This window comes from Gavialis gangeticus, unplaced genomic scaffold (genome assembly GCF_001723915.1).
Source record: "Gavialis gangeticus isolate Ggan-Ray unplaced genomic scaffold, GavGan_comp1, whole genome shotgun sequence".
Lineage (NCBI taxonomy): Eukaryota > Metazoa > Chordata > Crocodylia > Gavialidae > Gavialis > Gavialis gangeticus.
In genome coordinates this window covers 37,519,065-37,540,690 of record NW_017729025.1, presented here as the reverse complement: position 1 = coordinate 37,540,690, position 21,626 = coordinate 37,519,065, and the positions used below count along the sequence as shown (strand labels likewise).

The 21,626-nt window shown below is 43.3% G+C and overlaps 1 protein-coding gene across 3 annotated transcripts in view; it reads left to right on the top strand.

The window, feature by feature from the left end:
* RIN3 (Ras and Rab interactor 3) overlaps window positions 1-21,626 on the top strand; it is a 152,383-nt gene that overhangs the window by 98,024 nt on the left and 32,733 nt on the right. For all 3 annotated transcript variants that reach the window (XM_019518643.1, XM_019518641.1, XM_019518642.1), the window contains exons 4-7: window positions 2,941-3,013; window positions 7,103-7,194; window positions 14,054-15,520; window positions 18,806-19,114. In XM_019518643.1, coding sequence (XP_019374188.1) covers window positions 2,941-3,013; window positions 7,103-7,194; window positions 14,054-15,520; window positions 18,806-19,114 — 1,941 coding nt within the window. The remainder of the gene's footprint in view (window positions 1-2,940; window positions 3,014-7,102; window positions 7,195-14,053; window positions 15,521-18,805; window positions 19,115-21,626) is intronic.

Genomic DNA, 21,626 nt, shown 5'->3' with positions numbered 1-21,626 from the left:
TAAACAACTTAGTTGTACATGTACAAAATGAGTGGACAGACCAAGAACAAATTACTCCCATAACATCTGTAACCATTTGCAAATGCAAAAGTGCACTGTTAGCTGCAGCTGCAAATTGCAAGCCCCAAATGGGTTATCTGGTTATTTTTAATCTAATCTGAAAACAAGGGCTGAAAAAGCACAGTGTGTGTGTGTGTATGGTGCAGAAACCTTATGAAATCAATTGAGATGTATGTGAACCAACTCACAAGCTCCCAGTCTCCAGGTGCAAGTCTGAGTCTCTGGATTTACATTGCTTTATATGTTTTTGTTTTTCTTTCCACCATTTGGAAGGGTATGAGTTGTACACATTGCAAATTGGTGCTGCTAAATGCTTAATCAATATCCTTTAATAGGCAATATGATCCTTGTTTGGATCATACTTGGATTTCTGGAGAATTGTCAGGGAAATGGATAGCTTGGAGAGCTTCCTGCACTGAAAAATGTTTTTGCCTAAGGTGCGTTATGAATTACATCTGTATGATAGATTATGATATCACTATGACAGGATGATGTTAATCTGTCCATAACTCATCTGGCACAGAATAGAATTACTGTTAAGAACGTATTATAAAGATTGTGCAGTATCTTTAAAAGCTCAGATAGACACCTTCAGCCAATGCCTCTATACACAAAAGTCTGGCAGGATGGTAGGGTGAAGAGCAGTCTGATGGAGGAATGTTTGCCCAGGTAATAAGTCATGAGGGTGAAGCAGAAACAACTCTGCTGTGGATTCACTTTCGAAGGGGCTTTTAATTGTATAGGAAATATAAAGAAAAATGGGGGTCAACAATATCCAGTATAGTAGAGACCACAGCAAAGCACTCTGGGGGCGGAAAACATGGGTCCTAGACCAGTATCACCTATGACAGGGACAATGGGAGACACCACTTTGTGTTAAGGGAATGAGTGTTTGAAAGAACAACATATATGGTAAATCAGAGGAGCTGGAGGACTCTGAGGGCTTTGAATTAGGACTGATAGGGATGTTGATGCCTCATAGCCAAATTCAGAACCTGTGTCTCTGACCTGGGACTTGTAAAAGGGAAGAAGGTAAAACAGAACCAGAATGGAAGAAAGAGCATGTGAGCTCAAGAGGTTGTTCTGGCCTTGCTTTTACTACTCTGCTGGTGCAAACCAACCCAATGGCTGTCTAAGTAGCTTGCTGAATGTTCCCTGGGAGTCCCTGGAAGTTAATATGTAGTCAGTGCAGCCACTGCGTGCCACCTATGCTTAGCCACCAGTGTACAGGCAATCCTGGATGTACCCAAGATCTAGTGATCTCTGGCTGTCAGAATGATCAGAGGTATAATTTAGTATAACTCTGAGGCTGCTTCAGATTACACTGGGGACCATATCACCTTGTGGCTGCCCCAGGATCGGGGGAGCCCAATAATAACTAAAGCCACCTTTGCCTCACCTCTGCTGTACTGAGAGTATCTCCCCTGCAGCTGGATATCTAGGCCCCAGTGAAATCAATGGCAAAAATTGTTTGGCTTCACATAGGTCAAGATTTCATCCATAGTGTTTCATTATGGAGGACACTTTTTAGGTAACCATATCTGAATGAGGGTTGACACTGTTTCAGAAATATGGGGTTTTTGTTTTAATAATGATTTTTGCTATATCCTTAATGAAAGCCTAAGCAAAATCTGGGGAATAGAAAATGAGGTTTATGGTCTGGGTTCCAGTTTAGCTCCATCTCTGAATTATGCTGAAGGAGAATGACGGTTCTGAATTGTGTTTGTGCATTGAAACGACGTGTTCGCTCCGTCAACTGTCATCCTGGTCAGAATAGAGACACCTGAGTCTGATCTCTTCATGCATTTTTCATACCACTCTAGCTCTTCAGAATGAAATTGGTAGAACATTGCTTCAGACAAGTTGGGTTTCAACCCCTTGCCTTCAGTGGTATAACATGGTCAACACTGGTGTACATAAGAGGGCAGTTAAGTTCAAGTTATATAATATACATATGGCTTTGTTATGCAGGTCTTCCCAGGCCCTGAAGGTGCCAGGACATGTAGCCAACAGCTATAATTTCACTTGGAATAGAAAAACTCAAAATGCACATTTTGCCATAGAGTCAATGTTAACCAAGGAATTCCGATTCTTCATAACACTACATGTGTTGTCATGTACTGTTGTTCACTGTGACTGAAATGATAATACATATTCAACACTAGGTGGTGCTTCACTAAATGTGGCAATATTACTCTGCTTCTTGTCTCATATATTCCTGCTTTTGCCTCTTTGTTTTCATGGAAAGAAACTCTGAAGCAGATAATCAAAGAGATTGTCTTCCTGTTTTAAAACTGACCACACTGCTTTATATGAACTGTATTATATACCAAGATTGTCCTGAATTGCGTGATTAGAAAACCATCTAGTAAACCTTCAAAATTCAATAACTGGGGTTCCATTAGCATCTTATAACATAGAAATCCAATCTAGAGTACTGGAAAGTACTGTGTATCTTGTTACAGTTCAGTAATATTTTCTCTGTGATTTTCCTTGAAGTATGCACGGTAGTAGATGGTATAATCCTTTTCTGGCTTACAACACAAAAATTAGAAATCATAATCATTTGTCAGGAATGTGTGCATACACATATATTTTGTGTTCCATTGTTTCTAGTGTTACCATAACACATTGGCTTCTCCTAAATTTACTAGTGTTAAGATGGACTCTCAGCTCCTTCTACATTTTCCTGAAAAAAAAATAGATTGCAGTACGCCAGCTGGAACCAATTCTTTGACATTTGTATTCTCCCAAACAATGGCTAAACTCCTCTTCCTCCCCTGCCACTGAAACAAAGATGAGTGAGAGCCAAACTCAGCCATCTCTTTCCCATGGGGCTCAGTGAAAACAGCTGCTGAATACTTTTTTGTTTCTTATCAGTCTTGTACCTGGAGGGATCCGTCCTAGTGTTTGAGGATGTCTTCAAACTGGTAGCATTCTACTGCGTCAGTAGGTAAGTGGTACTCATGGTTTCTGTATTGGGATTGCTTCATGGTGGGCCTAGGGTAACTCCATGCTTGAAGCTGGCTTTTACTGTCATGCAGGGGTGGAACAAAAGGGTGGTTAGCTCCTGTATAGTACTTGGTTTGTAAATACCACCTTTCCAAGACATTGCCCATGTATGTGTACCCAAAGCAACCAACAGTTCAAGCGCCAGATTCTGCTCTCAGGGTAATACCAGTGTAATTCCACTGACTTCACTGGAGTCAGGCTGGGTTTATGACAGGTCCACAAATAGAAGCACTTAGAACTATAAGAGCAGAGATTGTTCTTTCTGCCTCTTAAGTAAGGAAGATGAGATGTGAGTGTAAGTGGGGTGCAGCTGCTATGAATTAGAGATGAGCCCAAGTAATGAAATTCTGGCCCAGAACTGAATTCACATTTCCCAGTTTTGTCCGGCTTGGTTCCAGTCCTGACCATTATACAAAGAGGCCTAGTCATAAAATTCAAACTTCCTCAGTTTTGCGTGGAAATGGTGTGTTCCCATCTCTCAAATTGCTGTCACGCTTCTACTGGCCAGTCCCAAATGCTGCACCTTACAATTGTGCTTCTACCAGAGTTGCAGTGAATTTGGTGGGTTTAGCTCACATAGACCTTAAGTTCAGCCCTCATGTATGGGCTTTTGCCACCATGGAGTGGTCTTCTGTGCTTTCACATTTGAAAAAACTAAAAGCACAGCTTCGCCAAAACCACTGGGGTTTGCTCATGTGCATGTTGACACCTATAAGTATGTAAAACCTGTAAGTATCTAACCACAACTGTATACCTGCTCGGGTTCACGCTGAGCTCAGTTCAAGCTTGCAGGCTCCAGAACATGACTAAACTTTCAGCTCCTTGTTATTAGAGTAACGCTAAATTGTGCAATTCACAATAGTTAGATACCTAGAACTCCCACTGACTTCACTGGGAGTTTTGTTTAAGGAAGGGCTATGGGACCGGGCCCAAAGCTAGTGCAGAGTAGTGAATGCATAAAAGGGCTTGGTGTGGGGGAGTAAGGAATAACCACCTCGTGCAAAAACTGCCAGCAGAGCTGAGAGAACTTGAGGAAAGATTGTGGTTTATGAATTTGATGGGAAGTTTAGACAAATAATAGTAAATATTTCACACTAATTCAGAATAAAACATTAAAAATGTGCCATACAAACTTTAGAGATAGAAAAGGCTTGTTATATTGTCCTTTCTGCTTTATCAGGGGTCATTCCCTATCTAATGTTAACCCTGTGTAATCTAATCTATGGATCTGTAGTAATTCAGTTTAATCTAAAATATGCATTTGTGCCAATCTTTTTGCAGTGGTATCAGTGCATCCTTTTTGCGCTGCTCCTGCTTTATCAAGTCTGGTTTTAAATTTGATTTAAACTGCTGGCAGTTTGAAGATAACCCTCAATCACCCTTGCAGTCCCATAACAGTAATCACAAGAGGATTGAAGCTGCTTGGGGTATGTCTACCTTGCAGTGTAGTGTAGACACATCTGGGCTAGGTTTAAATTAGCTACCCTTGTGGGTCAGGTTTTGCAACTTGTGCTGGGCTGCTGTCGATACGTAGTTCCAAGTTAGATCAGGTCCACAGCAGTAATCGATTTATGATAAGGTCACTTTATACTGTTCTGGAAAGGATCCAACAATGATAGTAAGTTGTGTTGCCAGTGTCATAAAACAGACTGAATGTTAATAAGAGTTGGGTCCAGATTTTCTAACCATATGATCCATGGGGGGCAGGAGGAAGTTCACATCTGCGTTATAAGCACAGTAGACTATATCCCAGCTAAAGATGCACATTCCATAACAAAGAAGAAAGACCTTGCTTTTAGTTCCTTTTTATAGAGGATACTACGGGGTATAAAACGTTCTTTTGATGTTTTTACTGATTTGTAAGACTGCTGAAGGTAAATGGAGAAATAATTTTCTGTCAGCATCGAGTAACAAAAAAGGTTAAGCACTGATTTTTTCCCCTCTGGGGAGCACCTAGAAGTCCAGTGCATGCTCCCGAATGATTGAGTGGATTGACCTCTTTTCAGTCTCTAGTAAATAATAATCTATAAATAATTGGAAACAGTTTATCACTGCTGACAGTCTCTTCTCAGGAGAAGGCCAGATCTGTTCTAGCAAGTGGCTAAATTACCTTGCACCACTAAAATAGTACCTGTAAGTCAATGAGTGACTCGGTGACTTGCATGTAAACTGCCTGGCCTGCAAATGAAATGGATCTTTTTCTAGAAGTGCCACTGCTTAATAATATTTTCCATAGTCAGATCTATGCATCTCAACAATAAATTCACGCACATGAAGAACATAGTAAGAGAAGGCCAGTGCGTTAACTCCCAGTTCCTCTTTTACACCCACACATTTTCCACAAAGAGATCCCAGCTCTAGCTCAGCTTATTAAAAATAATCAACCAGCCAAGCACTCAGTGAAGCAGGCAGAACCATGGGGTACACAGTCCAGTCAGCAAAACGCATGCCCTTTAGAAAGGGACAAAGGAGGTCACAGCAGGTTCATCTGTCAGCAGACTAGCTCTTTTTAGAGCTGCAATATCATTTAGATTTTTTTTTAAACAGAGACCAACCAGTCATGAGGTTAGTTTTTTTCAAAATGACTTCCTGCTGCTTGCTGAATGGCTAGCTAAGCTTTTTAACATGTAAAGCCAGCCAGAGCCTGTGCCTCACTGCCCGTTTCATTTTATTGTTGACTTTTAAGGGCCTTGTAAGGAGAGGGATTAGGTAGAAATGGTATTGCAAATTATTGTTAGATGTGAACCAAGGCAAAACAATTATCAGCAATCCCAAAAGCTTCCCCATAGAGCCCAGATGGAAGGTATATTCCTATGACTCTTGCCAGCCCTCCCTGATGAATTCTGTTTTCTTCAGAAAAATTCCACACTTTCCAAAACCTCCACAAAGACTGAGACTACAGAGTTAAGGGATGCTGCCAAGTTCCCTGCCATAACATGTTTCATTACCTCTTGTCACATCATACAATAGGCTACTTTATCAACTTTACCCTGTAAGTTAGGATCTAATTTAAATTAATCTAAATAAATAAATCTAATCTAAATTATTTTACGTGAAGGAGAGAGCTAGATTTGGAGGGATGGGAAGGGTGATAGAGGAAGGCCTATGAGTCACCAAAAAGAGAATCCAATATTAACTAATAAGTAATTGCATTGTACCTATTTGCAGTGCTATAGCTTTTTCCATCCAAAAATCTCATAATGTAATGTCTCAGAGCCCCATTCAGGTTGGTCTCATTATTGCTATTTCCTGAATGAAGAAATGGAGGCACAGAGGTTAAACCACCTGAATGGCACAAAGAGGCTCACTGGGGCTAAGAATCTGCTGAAAACCAGAGTAATCTCAACTGATGCAAATTGCAGATTTCTTTGGGCGTTGTCGCTAGCTAGATCTGGAAAGTTAGGTGTGGTGGCCTCATGCTCCTTGCAATACTGAGAATCCTCCCACGCACCTGGCTGGCGGGCCTTGCTCAGGGGTAAGCTGATTATAAGATTTAGGGCCAGGGAGGAATTTTCCTCCAAGTTAAATTGGCAGAGACTGTTGTGGGGTTTGCTTTTGTCTGTAGTATGTAGAATAATTCACTTTCTAGAATTCTCTAGGCATTATCTACCAAATTCCCTGCAACTGTGGGGGGACCCAGGGCATTGGTGAAAGCCTTGTCTCTCCTGCTCTCTTCCAGTGACCTACTATATGGTACTGGAGTTTGGGGTGCAGAGGAGGGTTTCCAAGTGCTTTGTAGCTATGGTGTGCAGAGGGCCCAGGCGAGATGTTCTCATGGATCCTTTTTTGCCAAATGCCTATTACATTGGATACTTACAAACTCAAGGCACTCTGCGTGAGGCCTCCAGAGATCCCTCCCACTCTTAAGTTTCTCCTATCTCTGGGGTATGTTTGGGGCTTTAGTGGCAATTAAGGATGTTCACCACTTTGCAGAACTGAGCTAGACTTACCAGCAAATCCAGTTGCTAAAAATGAACCGCAAGCTGTTTGACCCACTGGAGTTTTTTTTTCCTTTCTTTATTTTTAACAGGGATTTGTTGCCCTTCACACTGAAGCTGCCACAAGCAATATTAGAGGCCAGTAGTTTCCAAGATCTTGAAATTATTTCTAGCCTGGGGATAGGTAAGTCTTTTAAAACAACATTTGCTTTGCACAAAGTTGTGAGAACCTCTTCACTGAAAAGGCTGATGGACTTGCTATGATAAAACAGCTCTTGGAACAGGTGAAGAAGCCCAAATACAGAGGAGATGGATTCTGTTTCCTTCACAGCAGAAGTGTCAAACTACAGCCTGCAGACTGGTTCTGGCTGGGGTCCATGGGTCTGACCCTGCCTGTAGACTGGCCTTGCGTCACTTACCCAGCCCACGGGACCAGATGAGTTTGACATCCCTGCAATACATATAGCTAGATATGCTAAAAGGGGCCTCTGCCCATGCCCATGCATGTCTGACATTACTCAGCCCATCTCTATCCCTTTAGCCTGTTTGCCAGATGTATAAATTGCACTCCCGCTGATAAGAAGTTGTAGGCATTAAGTAACATTCCAACATAATGACTGAGTGCCCTGGCCCCATCCAGGATAATTGGCAAATATGCAATTTAGTTGGAAGCCCAAGCAAATGGAAAGATAAAACATCCCCCCATCCTCCAGCAGTTCACCGACTTCATACATTCCCCTTCTCTAGTGTGTGGGAAGAAAACTATAAACAGTGAAGCCTCTGCATTTAATCTGATCCATCAGGACTCCTGCTCAGCTCGGGTGTGGCAAATGCATGTGTCGTGTTGCTTGGTGTCAGCCTGATAAAGGGGATGTTTTCTGCATATGAAGATGGATGTTGCTTTTAATGACACGACTGCACACCAAATTTCATCTTAGGATTTCAAATACCCAAGGCTGAAGGTGGGGAGGGATTTTTTTCATGGTGAATTTCAAGTGGTTATTTCAATATCAGGAGTCTGTTTGGTTTTTTGGCAAATCTGTATGTTCAACATGGATGAACTCGTAGCCTGTCAGTTCCTCGGTCAGAAATATAAACTGTAAAATCTATTTGTTTGTACCAACCAAAATCATCATTGTGAATGGGCCAGTCACACATGATTTCTACCTTTGTGCTTTTAAGGGCATGGGAGTGCTTGGAAGGCCCTTGCTTTATAATAGGCCCCTGCCAGATGTGCAGGTAAAGGTGCAATGAGATCTGATACCTGATCTACACAGTCACATTTCTGCCACGCCACACATGCATGGCAGGAGGCATGATTGCAGGATTGAGCATCAGATCCTATCACACCTTATTGCCAGTGCACATCTTATTGCCAGGATCACAGTTTCTGTATCATCCTAAACGAGCAAATAGTAAGTTCCCATGGCTGGGAGCCCTGTCAGCTGATCCAGGTTCCCAGCCAGGGGGTGCACTATCAGCTAACAGCACTCCCAGGTACCCGGGCCTACATGGCTACATGTTCAGTTAAAGATGTGATAAGAACCAGCAACAAAGTTACTACACATTTTGGTGGAATAACTGTATATTATTTCTTGTTTTATGGTACCATTTAATTGCTTTAACATATGGCTGGATTACAGTTTAAAACATAATTAAGGGGTTAATCACATTTTAAATGCAGTGTGATGCAGGGGCCATAACAGTCTTGCCTGTTGTGCCTGGAGGCTTTGAAAGCTGCTGTAAGTGTAATCACTAATATCAGCTAATGGTGTGCTCCTTTATGGCAAAAGCACCTTACCTGCTTTTGGTTCCTGGTTCAAGTCTGAGCAAGGATAAATCCTCTAGTCCCCAGGCATTTTTGACTGTTTTACCTAGCTCCAAATTAGCAACCCACTGCCACCTGGAGCAAAGCCATTCTGAAAATAAAGTACTTCAGAGACTGCCAAGACTGAAGGATGTGATGTTCTAGCACCTCTTTGTTCGCATGGCTCTGTGTTGCTAGCATACTTCCCCTGCTTTGCATGAGAGCTGGTGCTTAGTGGCCACAAGGTACAGGAATTTTATACTCTTCAGAAAATTGGTCAACCCAGAAATTAGATCTGGTGTCTAACAGGCCTGAACAGATTTCTGTTACTCTGCGGTCTACATGTGCCTGTGAAGGAGATTTTGCACGCCTAGTTGCTTAGATAGCAGCTGTACTTAGACACTTCTCTTGCCTCATCCTACTCAGGTCTGTGCTCTGTTAGCTGAGCTGGAACTCTGGCTAAGCAACTCAGATTCCTCACTGTTAAACCTACTTCTGCTAAGACAAACTTTGTATTCAACACCTTGCTCCTGCACTAGTTTCAGCTTTTCTTCTGCTGAAGAACTTGGTTGGGTTTTTTGCTTTTTTTCTAGATTATCCCCAACGCCTAATTTTTATTCCTGCTGAAGCAAATAGCTGCCATGTTTTTCATGTTTTACATAAACCTTGGTTGGTCCTTTACTTTGCTCAGCAAAATGATTCTTCCTATTGTGTTTTCCACATGGAGTAATGCAGGTATGTCAAAGATATGGCTTACAGGCTAGATCTAACCTATGCAGCCCTATCAGCTGGTCCACAGTGCTGCCTGTGGATCTAAGACTGGATCCACATGTGGCAAACACTGGGACCAATGTGTGGGCCGGATTTTGGCATGCGTGCTGTATACTGCGTGAGCAGCCAGATCTGGTACATATAATGCCTGCATTGGACTAGCCCTGTGTGCTGGATCCAGTGCATGGGGCCAGTGTGCAGGCCCAGTCCAGCCCATGGACTGGCACCATGCTATTCATCTGGCCCATGGATCAACTTTGCGCTACTCATCCTACTTATGGGGCCTAATGTGTTTGACACCTCTCAACGAATATAACTGAAAAGGGACACTGCCCAATGCCTTCTGTCAAATAAATGTACTTAGAAATGCTTTCAATATCTTCCTCTTCTACTGGAAGGGAAACGAAATCAGCTAAGTTGTCTGATATCTGTAGTGTGATGACATATATCACCTAAGTAGTAGAATTCTTTGGGGCTTTTCCAATTTTTTTTTTTTTAATACTCTGAATTACACCCAAAATAAGCCTGGGTAACTCCAGCTCTTCTGCCCACCCTCAGTTTCAGTTCACACAAGCTACACTACATTTAACCAACAGATTCACTTCTCACAATTCCAGGCTACCTCAGTTTTGCTTTGAGTTTTGGTTTTCTCCAAATTTCTTTGGCTTTGGGTACCTGACCCATGCCAGCCACTGAGGAAATGCTGCTTTGTAACTCAGAGGTATAGCAAAAAAGAAGAGTGTGGTTTGTCAGATGCTATGAATAGACAAACTTCTAACAGGACATTGGAAAACCATTTTGTATCAAAAGAGCACAAGCAAAGTGTCTACCATGCTGGACCCAAGCCATCCCAGGTCTAAAACACTGTGATTAATTGGGAGAGGATTTTGGAGGGGATGATTTAAAATTTTAAAGGGATTTTAAAGGGATCTGCTTTTAAGAGCTTATATTTTTGTGTTCTCAGTTTGAGCCCCCTTAAAGAGACCTGGTTTTCAACGGATGAGTTCTGAGTAATGTCTAGAAATAAGAGCTCTTAATAAAACCACAAGCTGGACAAACCAAATCACTAGTCATTTAAAAAACCTATAGCTGTAGGCTTTTTCTTTCTCTTCTTTCTTCTGTGATAGTGGCATCTGAAGTGATGGCATCTGGTCTTGTGCATATTATAGCACTTTGGGTCCAAGGGAGGTTTCTGAAAACAAAAGAGATCCTGGAAAGTTACCTTGGAGAGTTGTACTAAATCTTACGAGCTTCCTGGAGCTCTAGTGCATCTTAATAAGGTCAAATAGGCTGAAATATTGAGGGTCATATTATTGCTTCTTACAATAAACTCTATACAAGCAGAACGTGGTAGGCAGCCACCAACTTTTCCTGTCCAAAAGGAAACCAGGCATTGTTTGCAAAGTTATCAATTTCCATTTCCTCCAAAGTTCACATATTCTCATGGGACAGAAATCAGATGTCCAGCTTCAAGCTGAATTATTCTGCGCAGGTTTTGTCTGTTATAGTAAGGCTTATAGGTCATGTTGTGTAGAGCACTGAAAGGTGACTTTGAGTGTGGTTCTATCAGAAAAAGAAAGCCCATTCAATTTGCACATTGCTGAAATGACAACGTGAAAATGCAGCCTCTCTTCAGTGCAAAGGATGCCTTTACAAGAGAGCAACTGTGGTTCTGCTGCATATCGGAGGTTCATGCAACAACTTCTAACCTTGTGGATAATGCACCCCCAGGCAGCAGCATACTGTGCGTGGGAAGGGGGCAGGTAATCGATAAGTTTTTCTATCCTTCATTCTATAGGGTGGCTTCTGGAGTGGGCTGGAATAGCTTCAGCGTGAAGCAGCTGTGTAGGCCTAGAGCTTTGCCTTTGTCCTTTAATGGGGAAAATTAGGAACTTCCCCTTTCGTAGCAAATGGATGACATATCCTTCACTTCCTCAACCCATGAAATGGTGCAACACCATCTAGCTGCCCTAGATAAGAAAATTCCATTGCACTGCATTTAACCCTACTTGCTGGTCTCAGAAACAGGGTGATGAGAAATGAATGCTCACATGCGCACAGTTGTTTTATACTCAGAAATTTCTAGCGTCTCTGTCAATGTGTATTTATTCTAAGAAATGTGTCCAGTTTCCCCTCACCACTGCCCTGGCAGGGGTCATAATGTAATCATAGAATAAACCTTCCTAAGTATAAAAACACGGTGACATGCTTGTAAATCAATATTAGTCATGGACGCCAGCCCAGTCTTTGGAGTAAAACAGAAACGTTCCATGTCCAGGGCTGTATGGGAAGAAACTGTCCTATCTTTCCTTCTATAAGATGGCATATGAAGTGGGCTAGAATAGGTTCTATATAGGCCCTTTGTAGCCTTGAGAACAGAATTCCTACCCCATGGTGACTCCACGCATCTACCTGTGCACTCCCTCGGGTGTGGAAAGAACAGTCTGTAGTAATAACACGATGCAACTTTTAGCTGGTGCTTTTTGGCCATAGGTTTCCAAGTACTATACCGTGGCCAGCAAAAGGATTAGCTATGTTTTACTGAGGCACAGAGAAGTGAAGTTTTGCCACCGGAGAGTGGCAGAATAAGAGCAGAACCCAGGTTATTTGAGTACCAGGCCAGCTTTCTGTCCACTGGCCAAACTACCTTACATGCTTCCAATAAGCTTTGAGGGTGCCCTGAAAGATGTGTGATACCCACAGGCTTCTCTGTATGAGCTAATTCTGTAGATGGATGGAACGTGAATAAGTTTGAATAAAAGGACAAGTGAGTGTGTAGAGTGATCGGCTTGTTAGGACCTGTGCAGCCACATATGTGCTAGACAAACAGGACCAACGTCAGACAAAAAAGGGTTACTGGAGTACATAAAATCAGAGTGATGCTGGGATCAGTCAGCTCTCAGTTTTGGCCATCCAAAATGAACCCAAATGTTGTCCTGCTGATTTTTGGCCAAGTTCTCTTCTCAATTTCACCCATATTTGAAGTTCGGAGGGGTGTGCTGGAGTCATTGAGAGGAGAATTTGGGTCTCTGAATTCAAAACTAAGGGCTGAGTCCTGAAAGCTTTCCTGTAGCCATAGCGGCTGCTGCTGTGAGCAGTCCCAGCCATGACAATGGGACTTCTTACCACAGAATCATCCCTGTATCTGCTACTAAGTAATTTCAGGATTTGGACCCCAAGCCACTGTTATGATTCCTGGAATGGTCAGTTCACTGCCCTTTCTGAAGCATGGTGATGTGTCTTGCCTTCTGGGTGTGTGCAAGACATACCTGTTGTCTGTTTATGGATTTCCCCATCACGCAGTCTAATCATATGTAGCTATCTTCCACCTCTGTGTCTGGCAACTTCTGATGTGCTGCCTGGGGTGGGTGTGGGACTTTTAACTACATAGACATCTCATAGCGTGAAACATGTCTGGGTTTTTGGCCTTAGATCAGCAGTGTCTAATTCATTTTCTCTCATGGGCTGGATGAGTGGTGCAGGGCCAGTCCACAGGCCAGATGAATGGTGTGTGGCTGGCCTTATGGGATGGATCAGGCCCGCAGACCAGCCCCACCCTCATGCTGGATCCAACATGTGCAGTGCTCATTCCAGCCAGTCTGGGACTGTACCTCATGGGTGCCCACTCCAGCTGGTTTGGGACCCGCATTACATGTGGCACCTGCCTGCATGCTGTGTGGGTCTCATGTGCAGCACAGTCCCAAACCAGCCAGGGCAGGCACTGTATGTATACTTGACCAGTCCAGCATTTGCCTAGTATGGCATGTGGGAGCCAGGTGCCGGGGCCGTGCAGGTCAGATCTTTGGCACTGCTGCCTTAGGTCAATGGATAAGCAATGTTCAGTACTTTCTATGCAGTAGTTTCTCATGGCCAAATTCTACGCTCTCCTTAGTGAGCTATGGCTATTGTGACATTTTGATTTTAATGAGATAAAGAGGTTGGTCAGTTTGTTTGTTGAGCATGCACTATCGGCTGCCCTCACATTTAGCAATGGACAAGCTTCCTAAGGGTGGTTGTTTCTTTTGTGTGAACAACTCAAATTGGGGCAAGAAACAGTTGATGAAATTTCTGTTTCCTTCCTGTCTTCATTTGAGCTTGAAACATCCCCTTCAAAATCCTCTCACACTGCATTTTACATAGAGGTCAGAGGAGAGACTAAAAAGCCAAAAAATTAATCAGTGTTTTAGACCTTGGGGGGTTTGGGTCCAGCATGGTAGAAACTTTGCTCGTGCACTTTTGATACAAAGTGGTTCTCCAATGTCCTGTTAGAAGTTAGTCTATTCGTACCATCTGACAAAGTTGCCTGTTGCCTATGAAAGTGTATGCTTCCCTGAAGGGGTTGGCCTCTAAGGTGCCATCCCGCCCTGCCTTCTGCCTGATTTCAGACTAACACAGCTACCTGTCTCTCTCTATTAGAAGTTAAGATTCTCTCAGGACAATTGCCAAATTCTGCTATTTTTAACAGGCTTCTGGGACTCCTCTTTAAACCACAGAAGAAGGAGAGGGGGAATTTCCCAGGCTGTGAAAGACTCTGCCTTCAGCACCACCCAGACAGACAATATAAGATCTAGCCAGCATTTTGCAAGCGACACAAACCAATGCTCATGTGAAATTGAGCTGTCAATAGGAAATGACAGGCTGTGGTTTGTGAATCCTATTTTTATAGAAGAGTGCAGTAATCGTTTTCCTCCAGATGTACCTCCTCCCAAAAGCTGCAGTGTGAGTTCTGAGCTCTCTCATGCCATCACCACCACGCTGAGTCTCAAGAAGTCTCCTCGCCGTCCCCCACCGCCGCCTCCTCATGGCCAGGTCCTGAAGTCATCTAAAAAGCTATCGAAGGTTTCCATGACTGCTTGTGAAGACAACCAGCTGCTTCTTCAGCCTCCAGGAAAGAGCCCAACAGAAATGAAAACAGAGGGCAATGAAAGTATGGAAGAAGAAGGGAAAGAGCCCTGCTCATCCAGTGACCTCCCTCCAGCAGTCCCTAAGAAATGTGATCAGCCCTCTGTCCCTCCCAGGAGGCGATTATCTGAAAGACTTTCACAAGACCCCTGTGTAGATAAGTCTGCAAAATGCGAAACACCTCAAAGGGAACCAATGGAGGAACAATATGCTTCTGTTGAGAGCAACGATAGCCAGTCTGTATGCCTAACAGCCATAGAAGAGCCTGAAGGTGTTGCTGAAACACAGGGCGAGGCAGCAAAGCCTACAGAGAAGGAGTGCATGCCCCAGCCGCTGAGGAACTCCACAGCCAAAGGGAAGATGCCCCCTATCCCACCACCAAGAAAGAAGAGGCTTTCCCAGCAAGCCTCCATCTCTATCTCCTATAACACAAAGTCAGTCAACATTTCAGCACCAGATACAAGCACTGCAGAGACTTCATCCAAAGACGGCTTGCAGCCAGCAGGTGATGTCGCCTGCTCCGACGCTCAGGATGCACTAGGGGCCTGCTGTAAATCGTCTGGGTCGTTTGAACTTAAAGGTTCTCTTTCCTCCTTGGACTGTCCAGGGAGCAGTGCAGCAGCTCATACCTCTGCTTCTGAGCCTGATTCTTACTCCACCAGCAGCACTGAGGATGATTTCGAGCAACTGAGTAGTCCCTCTGTTAAAAAGACACGGTCCGTGATTCTGGATAAGGCCAAGCACAGGCTGTCCTTTGTGAGCTTAACAAATGTCTTCACAGTCTTCCTCTCTGCTAACAGAAAGCTGCAGAAGAAGATTGTGGAGCTATCTCAGGACAAGGACTCTTACTTTGGCAATTTGGTGCAGGACTACAGAGTGTACAGTCTGGAGATGATGGCAAAACAGAGCTCCAGCACGGAGATGCTGCAGGAAATCCGTCTGATGATGACACAGCTGAAAAGCTATTTAGTGCAAAGTACAGAGCTGAAAGCTCTCCTCGATCCTTCTGTTTATTCAGAAGAACAGATAGGTATGTGCTCCCATTTTATTCCTTCTCTGGGAATGGAGGGGATGCTTGTGAAGAGGGGGAGGGTGGTGGTCATATCTGAAGAGCTGAGGTGGTTCTTCAGAAAGCGATGGGATGTTCCATGAAACCTCAGTGTTAGAGGCTACATTTTCCTCTCAGATTATCTGTATTTGGGTCATGGTATTAACACTGAAGAAACCAGTTAGAAAAATAGAAATAAAAGAATGGCCTGAAAGAGATTCAGTTCCATGAGCAAAGACAGTCTTTCCTAAGCTTTGCAGAAAGCCCTGTCTTCACCCCATAGATAAATATTGCAGACCCCTGCCATAATGTTCCATATTTTATGAACTTCTGTATCCTGAGAAGATGTGTTCAATGAACATGGTGGAGTGGGGCTCTGGTATGAGGGTCTCAATGTAGAATGTAGAATTTCCCTCCACATATGGCATTAATTTCAGAGATTAATGGATCTGTCTCTGGGATTATGGCTAATTTTGAAAGACAACATTCAGGGAAACCATGCTCTGTGCTCCCCAGCTGATCAAGAGAAGAGTGTAAAAACATTCCTGACCCCCCGAAACAGCATCTACCTCTGACCCAGATCCCATTCCAGGGGACTCCCCTTGCTGGTGTTTGTTTTCTTGAAAAGGGGTGGGGGCAGGATTGCTTAACAGTTATGGGCTTTTCATTTAAAGCATGGGGTATATTGTGTCAGTACCTTTTGTACTGAGTAGTGGTCTAGTTAAATGCCAGCAGGTGTATTTCTGTATTTTTTGCAGGGATAGGTCATGAGCCCTGTTATTGTGTGCCGTAGGGAATAGGAGCCAAAAGATAAGAATTGTGGAAAGACATGAGATGCATCCCTCCCAAAGATTTGCCTAAGATGAAGGCCTCCTTATGCAAAGCAATTAATGGTGACAGGCATATGTTAAAGCATTCCTGTACTGACTGTCTTCCCCCTCTTGGGATATCCATACTTCCTAAAATTTCCAGGCACTTATGACATGGAAAGCAAAAATCCAGGCAAAAATATCCACACAAAATTATGCATGTTGTGAAGCCGGACCTTGAAGGGAATAAAACAGTGAAAACCCGATAGTAAAGTCAGAGACACCAAAACTCCATGACTTCCAAAGTGCAGACTTCTGAACCAGCACTGAACCAAGCCTGTGTTATTTTCATATATGTGTGGGTTAAAACAATGTGAAAATTGTGCCCAAGTTCTCTTTTTTCCACTGGTCTTGGTTTGCATTTATCACCAGGAGAGCCAGGCTAAATAACCCACAGAAAGCCCATGGTCCACCGAGATCAGGACCACGCTGGGGAGGTGTCATGACTCTCTACTGCCTCTCAGCTCCCACAGGATTGTTTGGTTCCCTTGGCACATGTCCCACTAGGCACTGTCCTTTTTGTGTCCCCTTTCCCCATATGTCTGGTTACATCTGATAGTATTTTTATTCTTTGAACCCATAAGACATGTCCCCACAAGCATGCACATGCAGGGGCACATGTTTCCTGTGGGACAAACAGCAGCAGCATATATTTGTGCCCCTGCTATTTGTCCCTGGACACACCCCTACACGCGCACTCCAGCACACGGCAAAGGGACTCAGGTGAGGTAGGGGAAGCTGAGACCAGCACCTGTGCTGGCCCCAGCCATCTTACCTGTAGTCCTGGGGGCCTGCCATGGCAGCAGCAGCGCTGAGCCAGCCACTTGGAGCCTGGCCAGCAGCCAGAGCATGGCTCTGGGTGGCCAGGCTCTTGTTTCTGGTGGCACCTGCTGCTGCCACATGTGTCACACCGCGTTTTTTAGCAGCTTTTTTTTTTTTTTGACATCGGGATCTCCCAGTGTCAAAAACAAACCTCTGTGCTGCAAATTAGCAGTGTAGCACATGGATATACATGTGCTGCATGTGGTTTGTGGCGCCTCAAATGGCTTTAAGGCACCACAAACAACACATGCGCGCTCGTGGGGACACACCCACAGAGACAACGTGTTGGCTCAGAGTCAAAAGGTTAAATTAGAAAAGGCCTAACTCAGTTGGGGGAAAGAGGTGGAGGAGCAAAAGAGATTCCCACAGAGAGCTATTTTAGACCATATCCTTCCCGAATAGCAGCTTTTGCTCATTGATACTCTCTGTAGGAAGTAGCAAAATATTCTTTAAAACAGCTGCATTTTGTGTGAGTAAATGACATTGTCATGATTTTGGTGCTCACTGACCAAGCACAGTACTCTCAAGTGACTCTGACCAATATTGTGCCTCAAGGCAGGAACCTGGAGTAGATGACCTCTTGAGGTCCCTTCCAGCCTGGCCTTTCTATAATGCTATGTAACAGCAACAACGCATTGCAATTTTTTTCTGTAGTTTCTCCAGGCTGCAGTTTTTCTCTGGTATGTTAAGTAAGTGTGGCTCATAGAGCAGTATCTGCAAGGGATGTAGATGTGATATACTTTCCTGCATGTCAGCAAGTTACTGTAATTACCACACTTGGAGAATGTCTAGATTGCGGTGGCAGAGAGCTGTTAGTGCCAAGGCAGTAATATTCTCCTAGCTGCTCCCATGTCTTATGCCCAGCCCCCAAAAATGAAGTGGTGAGAATGCCTAGGGAGCAGCTCAGGAACTAGGTTGCCCGCATGCGCCAAGAGCACGAGGTGTCCCAGGGCATCCTACCACCTCATTCCTAGGGTCGCTGCATGTGGAGCAGCAGCAGGTAGCTACAACTTACTACCTCAGCAGTGACAGTGAGCTTTCTGCTGCTGTAGTGTAGCTGTACCCAGTCAGGCTCCATGAGAGCAGGCTGTTGGAGGAAAAGCAACGAGTAACAGTCTGGTAAAGTGATGTTCTGCTTTACTTCCCATTTCCTCTTAACTGGTTTTCCTGATACATTACAGTAACGTGCTTGTAAACTATGAGTCACAAAAGCCCACAGCCACTGCCAGTTCACTGAATTACTCCTTTAGCTGAAGTGGTGGTGGCCTGTGCTTTCATAGTGGTTTCTGTCCTGCCCAGGACATGGGATCAGCTTGTTATGGCATCTCCACTACTCTACCACTTAGGGGTATAAATCATTCCCTTGGCAAAATTACCAAATGCTTAGTTGATGCAGAGGACACTTATTTATCAGCCACATTCTTTTGCACCCCAATTATCATTGACATGGTTTTTAATTTGCTAATGAGGTAGGAATCATATCTGCTTATGTCAGGGACATATTTATGCCCTTGTGCTGATTTTTTTTAATGGATTTCTGCATTTTCCTGTTCTCACCCCTTCCCTTTCTATGCAGAAGTGATTGTTGAGTCAGCTTTGTACAAATGTGTCCTGAAACCTTTAAAAGATGCCATCGATTCATACCTAAGGGAAATCCATACCAAAGATGGAGTCTTTCAGCTGCTGAAGGAGAACCAGCTTGTCATACAAAGCACAACCACCACTGACCTAGGTATCACCACTAGCGTGCCTGAAACAGCTGTGCTGGAAAAAATAATTCACAAGTTTACAACTATGCACAAGGCCTATTCCCCAGAGAAGAAGATTGCTATCCTGCTGAAATCCTGCAAACTCATTTATGACTCCATGGCTCAGGGAAACCCAGGTAGGATCATCTTATTGAAACCTTTGTTCTCTCTGCCTCCTCCTCAACTTCTGCTTTGCCTTCTTCCCAGCTATAGTGAGAAGGGTACTAAGGTTTTAATTTGAAATTGGTCCCTAGTGTGTTTACCATAACTCTTCACAGGGGTGCATGGTTTACAGACTTAATCAGGTAATATCAGTGAGGCATTCTGATATCTTCAAATAGAAGATGTTATATGAAATGTCCCAGCTGACTTGAAGATCCTTAAATTAAAATACTGATATTGAGGTCCATAACTCTGAGTTTTGTTGGAAGTGTCTGCCTTGTACAAGCATTCACATATATTTCCTCAAATTCCACTCCTGTGCCAGTTTGTATGGAGCTGTGTAAAACCTGTTAGGATTCGCTCCACAAAGTCTTAAGACATCCAGAGAGGTAATGTCCCTGGGATACTTCATAGATGTAAAGTACTAGTACTGTTTATTGCTAAATCATTATTCCATGATGATTTAGTTGTTTTGTTAAGCCATTGCTACATTTCTTTAGCATGTCTGTCCTATCCAGACTAACTGTAAAGGTAATAAAATACCTTATTGTCTCACATATAATACACCCCAAGTAAAACATGCACCTGTTTTTGGAAGGCAGAATGTAGAAGAAAAGATTTTTACAGTCATGAATGATTATGATATAGTAGTGCCAGGAAGTTTCTGATGCCTGTTGCCTCACCTAGACTGTCTCCTGGGATACCACAGTGTCTGGACAAATGTTTCTAGGAGGACTTTGTCACACGAGGTTAGGCCCAGGCATTTGCAAGAGCAGTAACAAGAGTGTTAGTTCTTTATTGTTAATAGTTCTTCAAATAAAGTGTGTGTGTGTGTGTGTTCCTGTAAATAAATTATTGTTTCTACATTACAAGCCTCATCAAAATACAACCAGCAGCTCACTTGCTGTTTCAGGCACAAGTTACAGTGCTCAGGTAATAGCTATAACTATGAGAGGGTTAACATAGGATTCTGCCTCTGGCTCACTGAACCAGACATAAGCAGTAGCCATCTTGGTAGTTGTATTACAGCAGAGTATTTATCAGTGTGTTTCCTTTTCAGTGAAGAAAACAGCTTTCCTGCTTAAGACATGCACCCCCAATTTTGCAGGGAAAAGTGTATGTTGTATGTGAGAAAATACAGTATGGTGGGACACCTGTTAGGATATGCGCACAACACTGTCCATTAAGAAAATGTGAATAGTACTAAAGACCTCTCATGTATGAGCTAGCACTAAAAGTCACAAATGTAGCACTTTCTCTCTGTGACTTCTTTTGTTCTCTGCATGGACCATTGCTTATGAGTTATAACTTTAGTGAAGAGAATTGCTGAAATTTATGTCCTGAGTGAAATGTTACCATTTTAACCTCTCTTTTTGCCCCAAATCAGGATAAGAAGTTAAAATTTTGACATTTTTCTCATAATTTATTTGGAGGGGGTGGCAAAAAATCAGAAATATCTTCATATTCTGGTAGTCACACTGGCTCATTTTGAAGTGTTAGACTAATCTAAAATATCCATATTAGTCAGTTCAGCATTGAAGTTCTCTTTTCCACTGTAATGCATTGCCTCATTGGAGCTGAAATTTGAAAGCCTGATGTTCCCATTTTTCCCTACAGATAGCTTCTCTGACTGAACTACAATCCCATGATATACCACACAGCTTGATCAATAGGAAATATACATTGTATTATGGGAAATGTCCTATGGGGAACATAAGCCAAAATGAGCATGCCTACATGTGACACTGTCACCGTAGCAACATGCTGGGGTGACGTAGCATCCACAGGTTTCTACATGTGATCAGCAACGCACTCCCCCATTATAGGATGTTGCTATGGCAAAGTAGCTGCTAAACATAACCGTGTGCCACACGTATGGCGCAGTACAGGCCGGTACTGCGCCATGCTTTAGCAGAAGTACTAAAGCACAGCAGAGTAACGCCGTTACTGTGGGGCAACATGTAGCTGTGCCCAATGAGGTTTTAAATGTAGCTCTCACAAGGAAGCTGTATACACTGCCAGGGAAATGCAGTTTAATGTTTTGCAGGACTGATGCAAAAATATTTGTATATATTTATTTAGGATTTTTTCTCAAGACAAAATATTTTGTTTCAGGTCAAATTTACCCAGAATGAAATATGTCATTTTGACTTTCCTGGTGACAAATTGAAAATTTTCAGGAAACTGTAGAAGCTGCACATTCTGGCAGAAAACTGTGACAGGAAGTTGTTCAGAGCCAGCCCTCCTGCTCCAGGTTGTCTACTGCACTTTTACTCACCCAGAGAATAGGAACCCAGTTCCTTTCATTCTTTCAACCAGTTTTGAGTTGGTGAAGTATTCTTCACACAGGAAACAGGGCACAGCCTGTACACTTCCTGTATAATTGTCTATTTATACTTCTTGAAGCTCCTTTTGATCACCACTGAATCAGTTGGTTCACATCTCTTCCAATATCAGAGCAGATGGAGAGCCAAACCAACCTTTCCC